Raw genomic sequence first — 25,046 nt, forward strand, 5'->3', positions numbered from 1 at the left:
TTACAAGAAATAATCACAGTGAGAAAACAATGAACGACCTTATTATTAGGTGTTTGGTATGATTGTGTGGGTCTTATTTATTATTATCCCCTTTTAGAGTTATATCATCCTGTATAGAATAGTAATATTACTTCAATATCAATCAATATAGCATGCATCGATCAAATCGGCCGCAACTCTTATCAGTCCTCAGGCAGGCTATTACAACGTTCAATATTTTCCATACACGTTAATAAGTTTTCAGTTTCGACATTTTTCATTAGTGTTATACCAGTCGTTGAACTACATACAAATACGTTACGTCTATCATTTAGAATCAATCATCAGGCACGTTATACAGCGGTCAATATTTTCCATACACAATATTAAGTTTTCAGTACCGATATTTTTCATTAGAGTTATACCAGTCGTTGAACTATATACAAATACGTAACGTCGGTCTTCTAGAACCAATCATCAGGCACGTTATTACAGCGGTCCATATTTTCCATACTTGTTAATAAGTTTTCCGTTTCGACATTTTTCATTACAGATATACCAGTCGTTGAACCACATACAAATATGTCACGTCTATCTTGTAGAAGAAGTACAATACGATTAGAAATATATCGGCATACTTTAAAGAAGTATTGTACCAGTAAAACTAAACGTCTTCCAAAAAAAAAAAATATTGATGTCATATTTATTTTGTGTTATTTTTTATACAACAATTTTCTGCAGCGCATTTCTGTAAAAGAAAACGTCCCAAAAACATCAAGCCTTCCATACTTCAGTGTAAAAAGTGATTTCTTGCCTGTCATCCAACAGGAGACAGAACAATGCATCCGAATTGTCATACAATCGTTAGATAGATAGATACTCTTTATTGTTACCTCCAAAAGATTACAATAGTAAACTTATTATAAATATAAATAATTACAAGAAATAATCACAATGAGAAAACAATGGGCGACTTTATCGCTAAAAGCGATCTCTTCCAGGCAACCTTTGGATGGAGAGGAGTAATTATAAACTGTTTGATTGGAGGCACGATGAAGATCCTATTATTAGTAAATATGGAGATTTAATACATATAATAATGTAAATATATATCGTTTATCATCGTCATCATATTAAACGTGAACTGTCCAGTGAAGGTTTTGCCCGTAGTTGCTAGGCGGATTGGCAATCACAGGTAGACTTTGGAGATGTTTTAAAAGGGACGCTGCAGCCCATCCCTCCACCATAAGCTCCCTTAGTCGCCTCTTACAACACCGACGGGAATGGAAGGGGTGACCAATTCTATGTCGGAACCACACGGCCAATTAATATATACATTACGTAAAATAAATACACAAACATATAAACGAAGAACATACTTCTTTATTGTAATTATTTATGTCGACTTTACTGACCTTTTGAATTCGGTAATACCCGACTAGTTTCGAACACAATAGGAGCCCTCATTCATAAGCGCGGTTCGCGGCTATCTCTCGAGTAAAGCCTACATAAATAATTACAATACAACTTACTATAGTTATTACTAAACAATAACATTTGTTACTGCATAATCTATGGTTGCTGAAAGGAACGTGAAGTGTGAAGCAAATTGCGACGACCTACTAATCAGCAGCCACATTCACGTCATTCGTTACAATTGAATTGCATTATATACCGTCACCTCTTCGTTTTCATATATATATTCAAAATATAGTAAATTTATATAGTTTAGTTGCAATATTAAAAAATTCTATCCAAAACAACAACAAATTCGTTATTACTGCAAATCCAGTAAAATAAACTTGGAACTACCCAATCGTCAAGGGCAAACCAACGCACACATGCCCAAATAACATTCTTTATTATTAAAAGTGTCATAAGCATACTATTATTTTAACGTAATATTTTAATATAATATTTACCGGTTTAACTTTAGTGAAATTAGACCGAGAAAGCTTGACTAGTTTCAGGATCATGCCGTAATCCTTAATCGTGAGCGGACGTGACGCAAGCGCGAGCCTGTCTGCGTTTTAATTACATTTAAGTTAAACCGGTAGTTGTTATATTAAAAAATAACATACTCCTTTAGGGAATCCGTTAAAATTAACATTCAAGTTTATATAACCTTCGGCAGCCATTATTTAGTTAATCACAATGGAATGCTGATGAATTGACTACATTTCATTAGGTATAATAACTAAAATCATTAAATCTCGTCCGTAAATGTTTGACGCCACAAACGATTGTGGGCCGTGGTGGTATCGATTCCATTGAAATTAAGGAAGAAAATAGGGCGAAGGGACGCGGAGGGGTCGCTCGGGCAGCGGATTTGGTATGTTAGAGGAGCGGAAAGTGGTCGTTGAACATTTTTAATAATAAATGTACGCAATATATTTATTTTTTTCATTATATATTTTATTTAAGACATACATGTATACAAAAAAAAAAATGAATGGACTGCATGAAATATAATATCTGTAAAAGAGGAGTGAGTCCGAAAATGGCTCACTCCTTACCAGAGGGAGACTTTGTACAAAAGTCGATTGCTTGGGTACAACTGCCCCATTCGTGTTTCTACCGTGAAGCAGTTGTGTATGGTATATACATGGCTGTGTTTTGAAGGATGGGATATGGCGTGAATTTACTGGGTACAGAGGAATAACACCTGAGTCCTCAGGAATGGCAACGCATAGGGGTATCATGGGCGAAACAGTATACTCTGTTATGTCCATGGTACTTCTCATGTCTATAGGCGACGGTTACCACTTTCCAACAGGTGGGCCGTCAGCTTGTTTGCCATTCTAAATTGTATAAAAAAAAAGAACTATCAAGGAGTTCTTTTGAAGAATGATAATAGTAACTCCGTCTTCTAACAATATACGCTGGTGGGGCACTGAGAGATGTGTACAAAAAAAAGACAATTATCTATATGATGCCGTTGTATAAAATTGTCTGGTGTTTTCATAAATACCGTATTTTGTACTTCATAAGTGAAATGTATATAATATATACACGTATCTTTGTATTTTTGTTCATTAAGTGTTGCAATAAAAAGTAAATAAAAAAAATAAATAAAGATATCTTTACTTATATTATAAATGAGACAGTGAGTGTGTTTAATTTTATGACAAATAACCTATATTTTATGTATGTAATTGTTTTTTTTTTTTTATTATACATCATCATTGCTTTGCTAAAATCTCATTTATTGGTGTCGGTGTATTAAAAAAATAGTGTCTTGAATACAAAAATAATGTGCTCATTTTTTTTTATACAATTTAGAATGGCTTATATATCTCTCGACCCACCTGATGGAAAATGATAACCGTCACCTATAGACATAAACAGTACCATGGACATAACAGAGTATACTGTTTCGCCCATGATAACCCCATACGTTGCTATTTCTGAGGACTAAGGTGTTATGTTTCTGTACTTTGTAAATTTATTGTCATATTACACTCTTCAAACCAAAACACAGCCATGTAAACACAACTGATTCAAATTCATAATTCAAATTTGATTTGACACGGTAGAAACACGAATGGGACAGAGGTACCCAAGCAAACGACTTTTGTACAAAGTCTCTTTCTAAACTCATATGTGTATATTATTATGAAATACAAACTCTGGTTTAAATTCAAATCATCTATATTTAAATAGACTCGTTTACAGGCATTTTTAAATCGTCATTTTTTATGAATGCTTAATCAGTATTATAGGGTTTTTAAACAGAACTCAATCAAAAAGCGACTAAGTTTTATTGAAATTGTCTCAGTACAATAACACTCTTCACATTTTTAATTTTGATAAATCTTGAAATTTGTGATAAATCGAAATATTCAAATAAAGAATGGATTTATTATTTTTACTCTTGAACGTCAGCAGATTGTCTTATGGTGCAATCAATTTATTAGTCTGTCTGCATTATCATTGAAAAACGCATTATTGTTTACTAGTTGTATCTCGCGTGAATACGCGGGCGAAACTGCAGTCCAAAAAGTATTATTATATAATATTATATCAGTTAACTATCCACTGAACATAAGCCTTCTTCACCAGAGAGAGACTTTGTACAAAAGTCGATTGCTTGGGTACCTCTGTTCCATTCATGTTTCAACCGTGATGCAGTTGTGTTTGCATGGCTGTGTTTCGATTTGAAGGGTGGGATATGGCGTGAATTTACTGGGTACAGAGGACCACCACCACTTTCCATCAGGTGGGCCGTCAGCTTGTTTGCCATTCTAATTTGTATACAACCCATGTATGAAAATTTATTCGAATCAATTTAGTAGTTTTAATGTGAAAAAGAAATTAACTTTCATGTATCTATTTTTAAAAATTTTCATTATATAATATTAACTTCTTATTTATTTCTTTCTTAATTATTTCTACTTATTTCGGTTCTTAGCACATTTTTTACGCTTTCTATTTAAAATATAAAATCGCTGTTGCGCTATAAATCGCTACTAAACCGCCAACTGTCAAACGCTATTAAGCACATCCGTGTTCTATCCCCAATACTTGCTGAATAACAGACTACATTCCTATAGATGGCGATGTAGCGTCGTAGCTATATGAATGTCGTACAAATATTTTCTTATTGTGCCAACATGATTCGCGACACGTGGCTTTGATTTATGTGTTAGAGAGAGGCTATAATGGCTTTTCTTTCTTTCCACTATAAGGGCAATAAAAAGCTTTTGTAATATCTACAAATTTGATTATGATTAGGTACTCACTATTTATATTTCTCGGTGAAGTGCAGAGTCACGCTTCGCGTACCTCAAATAGTCTCCGTTTAAAAACCCCTACACATACCTCCGTGTACTACACCAAATCCTTTTCCGTTCAAGCAATGCGTCCATGAAACTCGCTGCCACCCTCTATACGGAGTGCTCAGTCCTTGGCTTCGTTTCAAGGACAAGTCAAATCACATTTACTTTCACTGTTGTTACCCTTTTTTCATTTTTCTGTAATTTTTTGACTGGATTCGTCATTTTTCATTGTGTGTGCCTACATAAGGTATTTATGTGTATGTAAATAACTACCAATAACTTTTAGGTAATACAAAACATGTCTAAAACTAAGATTATCAATTAATATTCAGCAATTTTTAGCTAACACAAAATGTTTTGCAAGATATAGTATCAAGGAGCCGATTTATTTCTAAGTAAATGATAAGTAGGTAGTTGGTAATGACCACCCACGTTCTAAGATGGTCGACAACAATATTAATGATGTCATCGTACTGCACGATTAGCAAGTGCATGAAGTGATTCTTATGAATAGGTACTTATTTTTTGTTTTGTTTCAATAGAAACTATATTCAATAATAATTACCAAAGGGAGACTGTACAAAAGTCGTTTGCTTGGGTACCTCTGTCGCATTTTTGTTTCTACCGTGAAGCAATTGTGTTTGCATGGTTTTTTTTTATACAACTTAGAATGGCAAACAAGCTGACGCCCCACCTGATGGAAAGTGGTAACCATCGCCTATAGACATGAGCAGTACCATGGTCATAACAGAGTATACTGTTTCGCCTATGATACCCCCCATGCGTTGCCATTCTTGAGGACTCGGGTGTTATTCCTCTGTACCCAGTAAATTAACGCCATATCCCACCCTATAAATCGAAACACAGCCAAACCAAAAACACTGCTTTACGGTTGAAGCAAAGATACCTAAGCAATCGACTTTTGTACAAAATCTCCCTTTGGTAAGTGGCTGTGTTTCAGTATATATATATATATATATATATATATATATATATATATATATATATATATATATATATATATATATATATATATATATATATATATATATATATATATATAAAAGTAAATATCATATTGAGTATCAGGTACTACCGATAGTTATGTTCTCACCAGAGGGAGACTTTGTACAAAAGTCGATTGCTTGGGTACCTCTGTCCCATTCGTGTTTCAACCGTGAAGCAGTTGTGTTTGCATGACTGTGTTTCGGTTTGAAGGGTGGGATATGGCGTGAATTTACAGGGTACAGAGGAATAACACCTGTGTCCTCAGGAATGGCAACGCATGGGGGGTATCATGGGTGAAACAGTATAGTCTGCTATGTCCATGGTACTGCTCATGTCTATAGGCGACGGTTACCACTTTCCATCAGGTGGGCCGTCAGCTTGTTTGTCATTCTAAGTTGCATAAAAAAAAAACAATTTTGTTTCTCCAATAGTACTCGTTTTAGTCTATATTTGAAACAGAGCTGGGACATTTCCTCATGAAGAGGCGGAGGCAGATAGTTCGATATCATTTAATGGCTTTTACTTGTGACATCGTTATTTACTTATTTATTTATTTTACACTTTATTGCACCAAGTAAATAAAAAAAATAAACACAGTAAATATTAATGACGTTACGTAGATTAAGAAAAAAAAAACAAAATATAACATTTATAAATGTTATATCAAAAACATTCACTAGATTTTAAGTTCTACTTTCAGGATTACAATAACTTAATCTTTGTGTTTTTTTTTTAATGGTTGATAATGAAATGATAATTCCCAAAGAGCGTTGACGTCAGGCAGGCGGCCGGTCGTAAAACTATAAGCCAAATTTTTTTGTAATATGGATAAAAACATATTAACGCCGACCCTAAATAATAATTGGGGTAAGGGTAGGAAGATGATGATGATTGCTTGGGTACCTCTGTTCCATTCGTGTTTCAACCGTGAAGCAGTTGTGTTTGCGTGGCTGTGTTTCGGTTTGAAGGGTGGGATATGGCGTGAATTTACTGGGTACGGAGGTATAACACCTGAGTCCTCAGGAATGGCAACGCATGGGAGATATCATGGGCGAAACAGTATACTCTGTTATGTCCATGGTACTGCTCATGTCTATAGGCGATGGTTACCATTTTCCATCAGGTGGGCCGTCAGCTTGTTTGCCATTTTAAGTTGTATAAAAAAAAACGCTGGTGGGGTATCAGTGAGGGATGATAGGTGAGGATGAAAGTAGGTCAGTTAGCCCATCGTGGTGAATACACTTGGAATTCAACACGATTGTTTCCATGGGGGACTACGTGAGAGTCAACTTTACTGTCCAACTCGACCCACTGAAATTGCCTCTGTGCATCTTCTACTGAATTTATCATGGGGAGTGATCTGAGGAATTATTCGGATTGATACCTGCGGCTGATTTTCACCATCGTACAGTCCGCCATAAACTAAAATTTCATCCCAACCATCTGGACGAGTGGCGGTTCGCCACCGTGCGTTTTTCAATGCACTTTCTTCCACGCACAACCACTCTTTGGAATCAACTTCCAACAGCATTATTTTCCAACCGATACGACAACATAACCTTCAGGAAAAGAGCGTATTCCCTTTTAAAAGGCCGGCAGCACACCTGCAATGCCGTTGGTGATGTGGGTGATCATGGGCGGCTGTAGTCACTTACCATCAGGAGAGCCGCATGCTCGTTTGCCCCCTGTGTTGTAAAAAAAAACCTGTCTAAAATAATAATATGATAGACTATTAACCTGATTGGATCCCATTACTAACAATCCCTATTCCCTCTCAATGTGTGAGGGGGAAGGGATTGTTAGTAATGGTATCCAACTAAACAAAAAAAAAAAAGCTAAACCATTGCCAACAATACACCTTATGAGGTCGTCCTCCACGTGGTTCCTGGAAACCATCGTGGTAGTCTGTATTACTAACAATAAAATATATGTATTTACATCATTATTACCTATCTGTGTAAATACAAAGATTATCTGTGCATAGGAGATAAGAGAGATAAGATGATAATATTAATTAACATAAGTGGCACACAATTACACCAATTGCTTGATCCTCAAGCTAGAATATCCTGTGTTATGAGGAGTCAGACAATAATCTGTAAAAAGTATCTGGGGTCACAATCCAAATCACCCAAACTTGAGTCAATCCAAAATTCTCCCCATAAATTGGCCCAACTGGGAATAAAACACGAGACCTTGTTTATGCAAAGCAACGTGTTCACCATTGCTAATAGAAGCTAAATTAAAAAAAATTGCATTTTTGTATCTCTGTCTATCTGTCTGTATGTTTGTTCACCAAGTTGTACACAGTCATATTTTTTAAAGGTCCAATTTAAAATCTAGTGGATGTTTTGTCTTGATACGCCATTTAGAAATGATTATCCACTTCAGAAATCTACCGGTAAGAAGTTGCAGGCAAAAACTAGTGAAACAGAGAGTATAAAAGAAAAATAAAAAGTAACTACCACTATCTATTCGTATTATTTATGGTAAGCAAAAAAATTCATCACGTTGCACCCATAAAAATGGCACAAAAACTTTTATTTCTTTATTTGCTGATAGGAATACAAAATATTTTAAATATTAAATATTATTTTCGAGGTGTAGATACATAATACAATTGTATAATATTGGATTTTGTTGCATTTTTATCATCACTATTATTATTTACCAGAGGGAGACTTTGTACAAAAGTCGATTGCTTGAGTACCTCTGTCCCATTCGTGTTTCTACCGTGAAGCAGTTGTGTTTGCATGGCTGTGTTTCGGTTTGAAGGGTGGGATATGGCGTGAATTTACAGGGTACAGAGGAATAACATCTGAGTTCTCAGGAATGGTAACGCATGGGGGGTATCATGGGCGAAACAGTATACTCTGTTATGTCCATGGTACGGCTCAAAGGAGAGTTTTGCCAGTGGTTGCCACGCTTGGCAGGCGGATTGGTAACCGCAGTTAGGCCTTTGAGGATGTTTTAAGAGGGATGCTGCTGCCCATCCCTCGCCCTGCCCTATTCACCTCTTAAGACACCCACGGGAAAGAAAAAGATGGCCTATTCTATGCCGGGACCACACAGCCAGAACAGTACACGGGATTAAACATTGTTGACTGTTAAAAGAATAATCGAAATTAGTAAAGTTTATTTTTAATGGATGAAGGTGGAATGGTGCATTTAATTATGGCACTAATGGAGAATATGATAAGGATGAAGACAGGTCTGTTAGCCTATCATGGTCATTGCACTAGGTATTTTACCTGTCCTACAATATGCGGTCCCGGCATACAATAGGCCGCACCTTCCTTTCCCGTGGCTGTAGTAAGAAGCAATTAATAAAACTCAATATTCGGGGGATGGGCAGCCGCGTCTCTTTTGAATCGTCAAAACCTAACTGCGGTTACCAACCCGCTTGTCAAGCGTGGCAACTATTGGCAAAACCCTCCTTATGGAGGAGGTTATTCAGCAGCGGACAGTTAATGGCTGCTAAGGTATCGAGTTATGCCTTCGAACCCTGTAATTTCGTTGCCATATCTCATTCTACTTTATTAATAAAAGTTTCTGTTCGGGGGCCAATGGCGATTTGGGAAAATAATTTGAAAACAAACAAGATAATATCGAGTGAACTGAATAAACCCATTCGATACATATGGATTCGCGTTATTTCCCCGGGGCACAGTTATAATGTCATTTACTTTACATTAGTATTTTTATGCTGTACCTATTTGCTTTTAAGAGAACAAAAAGTTAAAGAGCTTTACATATAACCAGAAAGAGACTGCACAAAAGTCGTTTGTTTAGGAACTTTTGTCCTATTCGTGTTTCTATCGTGAAACAGTTATGTTTGCATGGCTGGTTTGAATGGTGGAATATGGCAGTGAAATTACAGAATACAAAGGTATCACACCTTAGGCCTCAGGAATGGCAGCACAAGGATGGTATCATGGGCGAAACAGTCTACTCTGTTACGTCCATGATACTGTTTATGTCTAGAGGCGATGGTTACCATTTCGCATTAGGTTGCCCGTCAGCTCGTTTGGCATTTTAAGTCTCATAAAAAGTCTTTACTGTTTTTTAATAAGTCCTTTATTCGTAAGTCTAACACAATTAGGTTATTTAAATGATTAATTACATTAATTACTTCTTAACCTCCGTCGCAAAAGGAGAGTTGCGGGATGTGATCCGACTATCGCATCGTTATCCATTTATTCGTCCATCGTTGATACTATTATTTTATTATGTTTATTGTCAAAATTGTATTTTGTAGACATATTTTTTTCCTACGGACTGTCTATATTAACTCTAGATATTTCTCGACAATCTATAAGCTAAAAGTTTTGTCACTAACTTCAATGTTTGTATGGAATTAACATCGAATTTGAGTCACAATAAACTGAGTATATTTTTTTAATAATAAATTCATTTATTTAATCAAAATGTGATATTCAAACAATTGCATACAATTTTAAGTAAACTAAAATATAGGATATTACTCAGTGTGGGTTGGATCTCCAACTATCCTCATCATCCTAACTAGAATATAATTCTGTATGTTCGACAATGGCGCGCTTCATCGTAACTTAATAATAAAGATTTATACTTAATAAAAAATATTAATACAATTTATCAATAATAGCAAATAAGTAATATGTAACCTATATAGGTATCTCATGCTGAGGACGAGACGAAGATAAATTTAGGCCGGAAACAGATCGCGCATCCTTTGTTTAATCCGCACAATCCAGCAGTCGGCTAATTTTATTTCAATCCAGCACAGGCACTGCAGGTACGTCGCTCCTTGATGATAGTGAAAATTGGCAGCTCCGATTTTAGTCGTGGACGACGTGTACAACATATACAACGTGTTGGTGCAATAAAGTGTTAAATAAATAAATAAACGTGTTATTTGCTGTATTGTTAGTGCGAATATACAAGTATGTTTGATTTTGTCATGGTTTTATCTTTATCGTTTGCATATACAAATTGTTAAATTGTTTCTACGTTTTGAATGCCAGTGTGCCTTAATTGTGAAATTTTGTGTGGAAAAAATATTAAGGCAATATAAAGGTACTTGAATTCTGAAATTTTATTTAAAAAAAGAAGTGGGTTTTCTTTGTTTATAATTTAATTTCTTTTTTTAAACTTCTTGCCAAAGAAGATGTTTTAATGTTATTATCGTATAACTGTACATAGAAGTAAAGTCCTAAATGGATTAGTTTAAACTGTTTTTGAGTTAATTAAATCATAAAACAATCATCCATATTATCAAACTTTTGTAAGGAATAAAGGCCCTGTCGATTTAAATAATATCTAATATTTAAAAATTACGGATAAGGGATGATGTCTTTTGCCTAAGAACATTTCGCCATCGATGGAAAATTTTATCCCTCGGCTGGCACATTCTATATACAGCCGGGCGGATAACAGCTACCATACCCATTTAAGGGACCTTGAGCTACACCATGCGGACTCGACGACTTATTTATGCCCTCACATTTTTATTCTTTCAATCGGTACTATTAACATTATCACCGGCTTGATCAAAATTATGTCAATATGCTATATTATTTTTTTGGATTTTTTTATACAACTTAGAATAACAAACAAGCTGACGGCCCACCTGATGGAAAGTGGTAACCGTCGCCTATAGACATGAGCAGTACCATGGACATAACAGTATACTGTTTCGCCCATGATACCACCCATGCGTTGCCATCCCTGAGGACTCAGGTGTTATTCCTATGTACTCAGTAAATTCACGCCATACGCCCACCCTTCAAACCGAAACACAGCCATGCAAACACAATTGCTTCACGGATGAAACACAAATGGGACTGAGGTACCCAAGCAATCGACTTTTGTACAAAGTCTCCCTCTGGTAAGATTGGATAACAGACTTTTAACATATTCGTTCTTGAGCCAGTATATAGATATTGTAATTAAAATATATAGATATAGTATATATATATATATATATATATATATATATATATATATATTACCTACTCCTAGGATAGTAGTGCTCATGCAAATGACTTTTCTACAAGATCTCAGAACTAATTATAGCACTTAAGGTTCAAAAATATTTTTGATTAATCTATTTAGAAAATGAAATGACACGTCTTCTTAACACATTGTTTTATTGCGAACTAAAGTAACCTACTTGGACGAGACTCGCAAAGGACAGAAACATGTGGAAAAGGTTGGAAGAGGCCTATATCCTTAAATGGATACCCAAGTAAAGGAAAAGATATTATATAATATAATTTATTTTATTAAGAAAATAATTGTTATTAAATGAAATTGCATGTAATATTTTTTTCTTTATAATGGGAAATAAAAGGCTTTTTTATTTTTTATTATTTTTAAAGTAACAATCCTTTTTTTACTATTACTTTTATTATAAAATATCAAATATTGGCGTGGAGTATTAAAAGAACCCCATTTACTATAGCAATTCAGGAACACATTCATTACCATCTTCCAAAGGATTGGGATTCTCCGTGTTGACATCTTCGGCACTGTAGAGTTCCGAGGTCATCTAGAAGATAGGATTAAGCTGGTATCCAAAAAGCTCGGGGTGATTTCATAGAAATTTTCTCCCACAAACGCTCAGGCTTTGAAATAAGGTCCCTGCTGAGGTTTCCTCTAAAAACTACAGTATGGGGTTCTTCAAACAGTGTATATTAAGGTTTCTGCAGGGTCGGCAACGCGCACGTGATGCCCCTAGTGTTGCAGGCGTCCATAGGCTACAGTGATCATATACCATCAGACGGGCTGTGTATGCTTGCTGGCCACCTTTGTAGTATAAAAAAAGTACAACACTGTTAATAAAGAGACCATTATTTTTTTACAGAAACAAGCGATGCTCGTGCGACAATTAGAAGAGGAACTTCGTTTGAGGATGAGGCAACCGGCGCCTGAATTGCAACAGCAGTTGGAAGCATTGTTTTCTGAGAATGAACACCTGCAGAGAGAGATCGCGATATTGAGGGATACCATTAAGGTGAGAAGGATAGCATTATTATATTATTAACGTTTATTGCCAATTTTTATACTATACCTATTTTATTATAATGTAAAATATTGTATCCGTAACTTTTGTAAAATCTGGTAATAGTTAATTTATTATAATCTGACACATTGCGTCCAGTAGTTTATATCGACCACAAACATAAAAACTTAAAAAAAAATGTTTTTAATTAGAAATTATTATTTCCAACTAGGTCTATTGGTAAATTTTGAGTTGTATTTAGCGTTGGAGCTTGAAATTTAAACTTACTTTGTTTCTTTCATACAGGAATTAGAGTTGAGAATTGAAACCCAAAAGCAAACTCTGCAAGCAAGAGATGAGAGCATCAAAAAGTTACTTGAAATGCTACAAAATAAAGGAATGGGTATGTTCGCTGTATTAATATTGTTTATTTTGTTACTGTTTAATTGTAAAATGCGTATTGATAGTTTTAAATTTGAGAGAAAAGTTTGTGGCTCGTGTAGGAATTGTAACGTCTACTAAAATTTTAGGAAAAATAAAACATAGGACGATTTTCAGGTAAAGAAGAAGAACGGCAAATGTTTCAGCAAATGCAGGCGATGGCACAGAAGCAGGTAATTATCGTGATATAAATAAACATATTGCATGTTCTGTAAATCAAGCAAGGCCTCCAATGGTTTCCGAATCGAAAAATCTAAAACATTGGCAGCTTTGCTCTAGTTGGTAATGTCTCCTTCAGTTGTAGCTATATAGTATGCACGTTTCAATGCTTCCTTATATTTATGTATTACTAGTATTATAAACCACATGGGCGTTTTATTTTGTGATACCTTTATCATCGTCACTGTTTCTGTTAGTTGTGAACTTAATAGTTTCATTTCATTCATTTGACTTACGCCGAATGTGACTGTCGCGTTGCCTTGTATGTGACGAACTACCACGTGCCTTCACAACTCTTAAGATTCTTGCTTCTCACTCCCACGGTCTCTTGAGCCTCTGTAACACTATCAAGCTTGTTCCCCGAGCACTTGTCTCCGTTTTCTAATCTATATTACATCCACACGTGGTACAATTATCCAACGATAATCAAAATTTAAACCCGTCAACGTTATTAATTCGGCTCAAACACACAGAGAACTAAGAACGACACGAACACAAATCGATCACAACACTGCATGTTTAGCGGCTCATCATGTCCCCGTCACATGAACCTTAGAGAAGACCGTCTCGTATTTTGTTATTGGACATTAATTTGAGCAATCATTAATTAGATGCAAAATTTATTTTGTACCGCCTTTATCTGGGGCTGCGTCCGTTCTCTCGACGAGGCATCGTCTCGATTCACAATGCTCATATATAAGTTTATACCGGATCGTTCCATAGGATCGCGTATCTGGAGCCCGCGTCCCAACAATTTACCATCAAGTTACAATGAGATGGCCAGTTCAGTAATACAACCGATGGGTGTGTTATCTTCATGACGCAACTTTCGGTTTTGAATATACAAATTTTGTATATATTTTATTAAATGTATTTTAATATTAAGCTGATCCATAATATTTTAATGGATTTTTACAGTTTTTTGAGGCCAATTGGAAATATAATGGTGGAATTACCCAATATAATAATTAAGTGACAATAAACGCTTCTAGACTCGAAGCAAGATTTATCTGATGGTGAATAAATAATTAATGATGATATAATTTTCAAAAATTACCCTCACAACTCGATAGCCAAGCGCTGTTTAAGACCAGGGCCACCGTGTGCCACTGCGCAACTTGGCGGTCTCCCCGTAAATTGGCGGGAGGCAGGCTCCAGTAGTAGCAGCCCCAGCGAGGCGTGGACGAGACGCGTCGCCTGTTGTAGGTAGGTTGTATGTTGAGTGCCGCCGTCGGCGGCGGCGGGCGGCGGCGGCGGCTGACCGTCTCGCGTGACTGGCAGGAGCTCAAGGCGACGGCGGACACGCTGCGGGCGCTGCAGACGCAGCTGGAGCGCGCGCTCACCGCCGCCGGCCTGCCCGGAGGCAGTGCGGGCGCCACCCTCACCGCCGTGCTCGAGACCAAGGAAGCGCGCATCGCCACGCTGGAGCGGCAGGTCGCGTTGCTCGAGAGCGAGCTGGCCGCGCTCGTGTCGCCGCCGCCGCCCTCCCTCGCGCCCTCCCACGCCTCGCTTTTCGATAAAGCCGACCCTCCCTTCAAGAGACAAGTAAGTTTTCTGCTGAACGACGTGCGCGTGATGAAGGACGGGCGCACGAGCGCGCCGCCGGCGCGGCCGCCGCGCCCCGCGCCGCGCGCGCCGCACGCGCGCCCCGCGCCCTACTATAGTGCCACCACCCTGTGACTCCGTCACCTTCCACCGACGAGTTACCGTGTCAATTTCTCGCTTTAAGTCCGAACTAAGCCGAAGTCGTCGCCGGCTGTGTTGATTCGTAATATTTTTATGTAAACTTGTTCGTTGTTAAAGCTATTTTTATTAAATAAGAGGAATTATATTCTTGAAAGATGTCGATTGAAATATTTTTGTTAAATAGGGCCTTAGACGAAGCGAATATATAAATTTAGATGTAATTGTATGGTTAGATGAAACATGTGAGGTTGATTACGTTGACACCAAATTTGATGATTCATCGAGACTGTTTAAAATAAAGACTGTTGTGGTCGTATGCATCGAATGATATCTTCGAGTAGGTTTATGTGAAATTCCTTCGAAATTTATGATTTGATCATGTTGTGCTTTCGGTGTGATCGCAACTCATACCTAGTCCAGTACGAGCTTTCCCGCGCCACCCGTCATCTAGTCTAGTTCACCACGACCCGACCTCTTCATGTAGACGTCATGTTTCATCCGTTTCTATCACAGTAACGGTAGTAAATGTATCACAACATAGGCGCCCGTGCATTCGACTATGTTTACTATCCATCTCTTTTGGTACTGTTAGTTATTAATTCCTGGAAAACTTTCTACCGGCATACAATCAATCAATCTTCTAACTTATGACTATTATTATTTAGCATAGAAAGTTTTCCAGCTATAAGTGTCCATTTTATTGACTTGATGATTCGGTACTATTGTTATATTAAGACGACGATTAATTATGATAATAATAATGTTATTGCATGCGGTATAGTATGGGAGAATGTTGAAATGTCTTCCATGACACCGTTACTATTGTCATTGAAACAAAAGTGCTGGAAACATTTCTTACCTTATAAAGTACACGTAATAAAGCTTGCGACGCTTTTCATTTGTCGGTACAGTCGTTACATCATAAACTAAACCAGTATTACTAACGACCATTTCTGAACCAGTATTATTATTAAGTAGATTTAAACTTTTTAACAGCAATATCATTTCTGCCATCACTTTTGCCTAAGTAGATAGTTTTTACATGTTATTGTTGAAATCTGTTATAATTATGTTATACTAATGTCGTTTTGAATTGATCTAATTCTATACCGACTTTCGGATGGATGGTGGAATGATGTTCAGTTGGACGAGTTTCGTCTGGAGATCCAGAGGAGAGACCAGGAGATATTGGCGATGGCGGCGAAGATGAAAGCACTGGAGGAACAGCACCAGGATTATCAGCGTCACATAGCTGTTCTGAAGGAGTCACTGTGCGCGAAGGAGGAACATTACAGCATGCTGCAAACAGACGTTAGTGATTTTTGAAGACCTATTTTCTTATGTCGTTCGATGTTACTATATATAAAATATCTAATATTTATTATAATGAGAGCTGAATCGTACATACATATAAGGTAACGATCTTAGATTTTTTTACCGTCATTTGTAAACCGATTTGGAAAATTATTTTGTAAAGAAAGGATATATAATACTTTCAGATAGTACTTTCGGTTTGATGCCATAGAAATTTTATCAAAATTCGATTAAGAAGTTCAGTTTTTAATTCAAAATAATTGTTTTCTGCCATTTTTGAATTCGGTGTTGGTTTTTGTATTACAAAATTTACTCGTTTTACAATTGAAATTTTATTTTTTCCGTTAGGTCGAAGAGCTTAAAGCTCGATTGGACGAGAAGAGTAGACTAGTGGAGAAGAAGACAGCAGCAGCGTTGGCAGCTGCCCACGAGTTGGCAGAACTTCGAGACCACTCTGAGATCAAAGATCGAAAGATCAACGTGCTCCAGCGCAAGGTAAAAAATATTTTGCTGAGTGTTTTTAGACGTATAATAAGGTTTATTATCGCTTGGCTAAAAGCTGTAGGTGACTATCAGTATTAAATTACTTAATTATTACGAGATACTGCCTGTTCCATGTTAAAAAAGTGGGAAGTGTAATGTTATGCGCATTATATAAAGGACTTTATTCCTCATTAGTAAAAAAAAAAGGATGTTTAATGCACTGAACTGCGTTCATTCTGTGCTTACTGGAATATGCTAACGGAATTATCTGTCAACTTTCAAAATAACTTTCAAACTTTACATATAGTAATTGATTAAAAAAATGTTCTGAAAGCAAACTAAAATTTTAACTACAAAATAAGTTGCACAATAATAATCTCTCAATAAAAATAGTCCTCTTAATTATTTTGTATTTAAGTTTTCAAATACTTGAATATTTTATCATCAAATTTAAAATTTCAATTAACAAAAATCTCATAATTAACATTTTTGTTTATTATCAGAGCATATTTTAAATAATCAAAAATACTATAAATTACTCCAATTGTATTTCAATTCAATTATGTTCCATAAAAAAAAAAAAAAAACTTAAATTGTAGTAAACCCAGTTATTTTAATTTAATTTAAAACTAAACTACTACTATGTAGATCCTTTCAGATAAAGTAAAATATAATTTTTTTAATCGGTAGTACAACTGATGGAGTTATGAGGTAACAAACAATACAACCGAAAGGTAAAATAATACAATCGACTTGAGAACCTTCTTTTTTTGAAAACGATTAAAAATGATAGATAATTTTCAAAAGTTCCACTTTAATTATGAAGACTGTTAACATTACATATCTAACTTCGTTAACAATGACGGGTAGGAAAATCAAGTAATAACAAAATATGTTTATTATTACTTGATCATCTTTCATTAAAAGTAAAACTACAAATGCGCTGACAAACATCTTCACAAAGAAACGACCATAAAAAAATTTTGTTTTTTCAACTGTAAATAAAGTGTAGCTATTCTAAACTGAATTAATTATTCAGTTATTCATAATATTATATAGGATGAAATTGAAAAGGTTAGCATCTTTTTAAGACAGTGTTTTGTTAGTTAAATTAAAAATTTTTACCTAAAATCTTTTAGTAAAAAAATTAAGTTCACTTAGTCGCCTCTTAAAAAAAAGGTGTGTAAAGGAAAAAAAAACGCCTGTATCATAGGCACTATAATATTCTATAATAGCATAAATATATTTTTAATTTTACATACCGCTACCGTTTTAGATTCCATCCTGTATATTGTATCAATTATTGATAGGAAGGGACTGAAAATACGACATTCCAATTACATAAAATTATATCGGTGTAAAATTCATATACTTTCATTTATTACACATTATATGATAATGTATAAGTTTTATTTATTGGCTTTAGAAAAGAATGGTGAAATATAATGTGACTTTATTTCCACATTTTTTATTAATGATTTTTTAATATGTAGATATGATATATCTATCTTTTTAAAGGGCAACAACTGAGTATGTTTGTTATTTTTAGCGTAGTTTTGGATACTAATAAATAGCATTTATATTAACTTTATATAATAATATAATATATAATTTATGAAATATACACTCTTTAAAAATATCATTATTTGCTACATTAAGTAATATGATAAAAAAAATCTACTCATTGATTTTATTAATTGATTGCGAATTATAATTTTCTTAAATCATTCCTTAATAATGTACATGTATTTTTTTGTATAAGTATTTGAAAACATATTTCCATTTATTTTTTAATCTTTAATTAAATTATACTTTATTATTTTTTTAGTATTATATAATTTTTAATATAATTAAGTACGTCTTCGTCATATAGCTCGAAGAACTGACAACTGATGGAGGAAAAATATGTTTGAGTGACAGGCAAATACAATGTAAGACAAACCCCCACTAGAATAAGAATAAGAATAATTTATTTGCTCGAAATGTGGTACAAAGGTCTTAAAATGGTAACCGAGCTACACATTTCGCCTTATCTAAAGGCATGCAAATTTTGTCCTAGCACATGTTAAGTAAAAATTCATCAATTATGCATGTCCAAACAATTATTCCAAACACATATTAATTGTTACATTGAATTAGTTAATTGTCAAAATTTAAAAATAGTCGATATTATAGTTATAAAGCATTAAAATTGTACATGTCATATTATTAATATTATTACGTAAAATGCATTCTTAGTCTAATCTACCATTCAGACTTACAAATTCTTTTATCGTGTAAAAACACTTTTCAATAAGCCAATTTCGTAGTTTTCTTCGGAAAATTTCAAAGGGCATTTCACGAAATGACTGGGGTATCTTATTGTAAATATTTATGCACATCACAAAACAATTTTTATGATAGAGGCTACTCTTACATATAGGCATGTGTAGTTTGGTAGGGTCCCTAGATGGAGAGGCGACCTCAAATGTATTCCAGGAAGCCAGTGGATACAGGTGGCTCGGGACTGTTTCTTATGGCAGTTTATTGGGGAGGCCTATGTGGATCCACCAGTGGATAGTTATCAATTAAGATGACGATGACAATGATGAATCTTTGGGAATGACAAGTGAAGTGATATGAAATTAGAAATAAAATGAGTAGTTAAGAATTACACACCTAACCCAATTCACTATGCCGATGCAGTCATTGATTTTACTTTTTTTTTATACCACTGAGGTGGCAAACAAGCATATGGCCCATCTGATGGTAAGCGGTTACGGTAGCCTATGAACGCCTGCAATATCAGAGGTATTACGCGCGCGTTGCTGACCCTGAAGAAACCTCTTTACCCCCCTTTTGAAGAACCCCATGCTGTAGTCTCTTGGGAAAACCTCGGCAGGGAGCTCATTCCATACGATGTTCCATGTTCGTACGAGAAAACATCTCTGAAATCGCGTTGTAGGCGACCATTTAGGATGTAGGGTATGAGAGTAAACTCCCTATCGATGGCGAGCCGTACGATGGAAGAAAATGGCGGTAGGCATCATATTAAATAATTCCTCTGAGCACAATCCATTGTACAAGTGGTAGAACACACAAAGTGAGACAAAAGTCTCTCCTAAGAATTAAAGGTTCGATACCGCTTGCAAGCCTGGGATCATCGACGATTCTCATAACTCATCGTTACACTAAATCGTTGCACTTACTTTTTTTTTATACAACTTAGAATGGCAAACAAGCCGACGGCCCACCTGATGGAAAGTGGTAACCGTCGCCTATAGACATGAGCAGTATGATGGTCATAACAGAGTATACTGTTTCGCCCATGATACCCCCATGCGTTGCCATTCTTGAGAACTTGGGTGTTATTCCTCTGTACCCAGTAAATTAACGCCATATCCCACCCTATAAATAATCTATAAACACAGCCAAACCCATGATACACCCTCTTGCGTTGCCATTCTTCAGGACACATATTTTTTTTATACAACTTAGAATGGCAAACAAGCTGACGGTCCACCTGATGAAAAGTGGTAACCGTCGCCTATAAACATGAACAGTACCGTGGACATAACAGAGTATACTGTTTTACCCATGATACCTCACATGCGTTGCCATTCCTGAGGACTCAGATGTTATTCCTCTGTACCCTGTAAATTCATGCCATATCCCACCCCTCAAACCGAAACACAGCCATGCAAACACAAATGAGACAGAGATGCCCAAGCAATCGACTTTTGTACAAAGTTTCCCTTTGGTGTGTGATGAAAAGTGGCAATTGCCTACTACAAATATTACCAGCACCATACACACCGCATATACTGTGACGCCTCATGCGTCTTGGACATCACAGATTACACTGTAATGTCACGTGAAAATCAGGTGTACAAGAATTTATGTTTCTATATCCTGCAATTTCTCTGTCATATTCCACCTTTCGAATCGAAACACAACCATGCTAGTGTGCTGCTTAGACGCAGAAACACAAGAGGAATGCAGGTACTTATGTAGACGTCATTTGTACAAAGTCTTTCAAGTAATTCAATTATTTAAATAATTATGTACTTTCTACATAATTGTTCATATAATCGTGTCATGTGTGCATCCAAGTAAAACAATATTATTTGAACATTGTGTAAATTCGAGAATTGATTTTTGTATGTAACGCAAAAAAGTTTATGTCGTCATCATTTCTTAACCTAATTTGATGAGTCTTTTCGTTTATTTATGTACTAAGTTTTTATCCGCTACTGCCAATGGTTTTCAGATATATCGAGATAAAACATATATCAGTTTTTAAGTGAGATCTTCAGGAATACAACATTGCATTCAATTTGGTGCAATAGTTGTTAAGTGATGCCGGAACAAATATATAGGCAGACAGTCAAAATTATTAAAAATTATTATTTTGACTTCTATTGCACATACTAAAATCTCTTATATATATATATTCTTTCTTTAAATATCTTCTATATACATACATCGTTCAACAATAACTTTATTTTATTCGTAAGATACTTTCTTGACCTAATGATACAACCAAAAATATTGTGCCAAAATTGTAAAATGTGAGAAAATCCAATTTTCAATAATCTGTTAAACTAATTACCTAATTTAACGACTTCGATATAAGCCAGGGCTTGTTTACTGATAACGTATCTTACTTCGCAACGATGCCGTGTAATTACTTCAACTTAGTTCTTAATTGTGTTGTAGTTGTGTGTTTACAGAGCTAGGATTAATTTGTGCTTTTTTTTTTTGTTTCTAGTAAAGTTGTGTGCTAGTTATTTTCATTATAGGTATGTTTCTTTTATTTCTGTACACGTTATACTTTATTTCAAATATTTGTTTTTGTTTCGTCAAGGTATGTAATTGTTTTTGTTTACTTATTATTTCTTAAAATATTTTTTTTTCTGTTTGTTTAATTTTGATCTATTAATTAATGAATTTTAAAAATTATTGTTCTAAAATTATTTTTGTTTTTCAGATTGAAAACCTTGAAGACCTCCTCAAAGAAAAAGATAATCAGGTTGACATGGCAAGAGCTAGACTAAACGCTATGCAAGCACACCATTGCTCGTCAGAAGGCGCGCTATCCTCCTTAGAAGAAGTTATAGGAGACAAAGAAAAACAAATCCAACAGTTACGGGAACAAAGAGATAGAGCAGAACACGAAAAGAACGAAGAAAGAGAACTCCACGAAAGAGAAATAGCAGAATACAAGATGAAACTACATGCTTTGGAAAGTGAGGTTGAAAAATTAGGTGCTAGACTCGAAAGAGCTCAGGCGGAGAAAGATCGACTCGAGGCTAAACTTGAAAGTTCCCAGTCTGAGTTAGGAAAATCAAAAGCCGAACTTGACAAAGCAGCAAGTGAAGTTGGAAGATCAGGTGCTGATTGGGAAGCAGCGAAACAGCGTTTGGCTCGGCTTGAGCTTGAAAATGAACGGTTGAAACATGAATTAGAAAGGTCTCAGACAACATTCGGAAGGAGCACGTTAACTACCTCGCAGGAACTTGACAGAGTTCAAGAGAAGGCCGATAAGTCTGCAGCGGAATTAAGACGAACTCAGGCAGAATTGAGAGTTACTCAGGCGGATGCTGAAAGAGCACATTCTGAAGCTAGTGCGCTGCAGGACAAATTAGAAAAGTCACAAGGTGAGGTATACCGTCTTAAGGCTAAACTTGAAAATGCACAAACAGAACAAGACAGTCTAAAGGAGGAATACGACAGGTGAGTAACTTATCAGATCTGTTTGGTTACTATTATAAATATAATATAGATATATTATGGAATAATAAAATACAATGCTAGATATATTATCCTATTGTAATATAATAATTGTGAAACATTTATAACAATAGATGAATGAATGGATGGATATTTGTTACTCTTTCAAAAACTACTGAACGGCTTTGATTGAAATTTAGTACTCTGGTAGATTATCGTCATCGTCATCATCATCATCGTGATGTTAGATTATATCCTAGTCTTAAATAATAATAACCTGCTGACGTTTTCTTAAGACACTACAAGACGTGGTTCTTCAAAAGGAGGTAAAGAAGTTCCTTCAAGGTCGGCAACGCGCGCGTAATACCGCTGGTATTGCAGGCGTTCATAAGCTATATTTTTTTTTAATGGGTGATAATGGTATGGTAACTCCGTCTGCGCTATTGGTATACACTGGCGGGGCACCAGTGACGGATGACAGATGATGATGAAAGTAGGTCAGTCATCCTGACGAATTAAACTAGAATTAGTCACGATGGTTTCCAGGGGGATCCACGTGGAGGTCGACCTGACAGGGTATATTGCTAGTAATAGGGCTATTTGACCCCATTACTAACAATCCCTTTTCCCCCTTATCATAAGCTATATTAATCGTTTAACTTTAGGTGGATTGTATGCTTATTTGGCACCTCAAGGGTATTAAAATAATAAAGAATTTGAAAACAACAAATGGGAGGCTAGAAATTTATGAATATTAAAATATTGGAAATAGCAAACAAGTTGATGCCCCACTTGATGGAAAGCTGTAACCGCCATCTGTAGAATAAATAACACTATGGACATAAAATATTTACTGCCCGCCATAAGCGTAACCGTATCCCTTATCTGTTGTCACTTTTAAGGGTTTTTATGGTTCTTATATCAAATGTTATTCAAGCTATCCTTTGGTCCAAAATAAGCAACGCGCAGGAGACTAATATAAAATTTTACCGCCAACAAATGTGAAATTATATATTCAGCAATAGATATGCTTATTATAAATGTTAAAGGAAGTTTGTTTTTTTTCTCTCTTGTCTCTTGGCGCTTTAGCGGTTTATCAATCACGAGTGAACGATAATGTTGTTTTTTTTTATCAAACAAAATATACTATATTCTACAATAACTTACCTATTTTATTTTCTATGTTATATAAAGAAATAATTTAGTATTAAAAAATAAATTTTTAAAACAGGGTGCAATCCTCGATCAGTCGACTCCACTCCGAGCGCGATAAAGCCGTAGCAGAGCTGGATAAAGCGCGCGAAGAGCTAGAGCGTACACAAGCCACTCTGGGCAAGGCACAGCTTCAGCAAGACAAGCTCCAGGCGTCTCTCGACTCGGCGCACACCGAGATTGACAAGCTTCAAGAGAAATTGGACAAGTCTGCTGTTGAAGTTAGAAAGGTGAGTAAATTAATAATTAAAGGAGTCACACAATCATATCAATAGAATCATCATTGTCATCGCAGTCGTTATCTGTCCATTGCTGCTGGACATACTCCTCCCACATAGACTGCCTATATACTCGTATATAAGGAACGGTCCTGAACGGTTCAGGATTGTTTCAAAATCAGTTAGTTTTAAATTTAAAAAAATGAATAAACAAGTGCTTAAGTTTATTTGAATATAAAGAATATTTCAATAAATTTACAATACCTATTATATATATATATATATATATATATATATATATATATATATATATATATATATATATATATATATATATATATATATTGTTTGCCATTCTAAATTGTATAAAAAAAAACCCCAAAGGGAGGTCTGTGTATAGCAGTGGACTTTATATATATATATATATATATATATATATGTATGTATGTATGTATGTATGTATGTATGTATGTATATATATAACGAGAAATTAACATAATAATAATAATAATAATTATTAATTATAAGCCTTCCAAAGTCCAACCCCGCGTCCGAGCTCACCATCTAGCTCACGTGGAAGGCGGTCACGCGTATAAATTAAACCTACGCGGCTAAAGGGGCAATGGCAAAAATAAAGATGGCGAATAATAATAACGGAGAGAGTATAGGGTCGCTGCCCGGGGGTCGCCGGGGCGCGTCTACAACTGGCGGTAGGCGCGGCAGAATGCGAGCCAGCCGACCGGCCCCACCACCTGGCCGGTCCGACCCCTCGCCATCGACATCAGCTGGCTTGGCGCCGGCAGGGCCGTCACAGGCCCAGCAATCGGTGCCCGCCACTGGTGGTACACGTCGCATGAGGTGGACAAGAGCCATGAATGAGGACCTCATGCGTGCGTTCTTCAGGGCTACAGGGACAGAAACAGGCAGAACAGGATACCGGGCAGTAATGCACCGCGAGTTTCTGCGTCTTTTACCGGATCTAACCGTCTCGGAACAGAACTTAGCCGACAG

At 35.9% G+C, this 25,046-nt stretch overlaps 1 protein-coding gene across 1 annotated transcript in view; it reads left to right on the forward strand.

Annotated features, from left to right (window-relative positions):
- LOC113509070 (myosin-2 heavy chain) overlaps positions 1–25,046 on the forward strand; it is a 77,466-nt gene that overhangs the window by 32,575 nt on the left and 19,845 nt on the right. The window contains exons 2-9 of the mRNA XM_052902039.1: positions 12,613–12,762; positions 13,057–13,153; positions 13,309–13,364; positions 14,692–14,955; positions 16,240–16,407; positions 16,759–16,905; positions 21,863–22,608; positions 23,837–24,047. Coding sequence (XP_052757999.1) covers positions 12,613–12,762; positions 13,057–13,153; positions 13,309–13,364; positions 14,692–14,955; positions 16,240–16,407; positions 16,759–16,905; positions 21,863–22,608; positions 23,837–24,047 — 1,839 coding nt within the window. The remainder of the gene's footprint in view (positions 1–12,612; positions 12,763–13,056; positions 13,154–13,308; positions 13,365–14,691; positions 14,956–16,239; positions 16,408–16,758; positions 16,906–21,862; positions 22,609–23,836; positions 24,048–25,046) is intronic.

This window comes from Galleria mellonella, unplaced genomic scaffold (genome assembly GCF_026898425.1).
Source record: "Galleria mellonella isolate WM207_F2 unplaced genomic scaffold, CSIRO_AGI_GalMel_v1 utg87, whole genome shotgun sequence".
In the NCBI taxonomy this organism is placed as follows: Eukaryota; Metazoa; Arthropoda; class Insecta; order Lepidoptera; family Pyralidae; genus Galleria; species Galleria mellonella.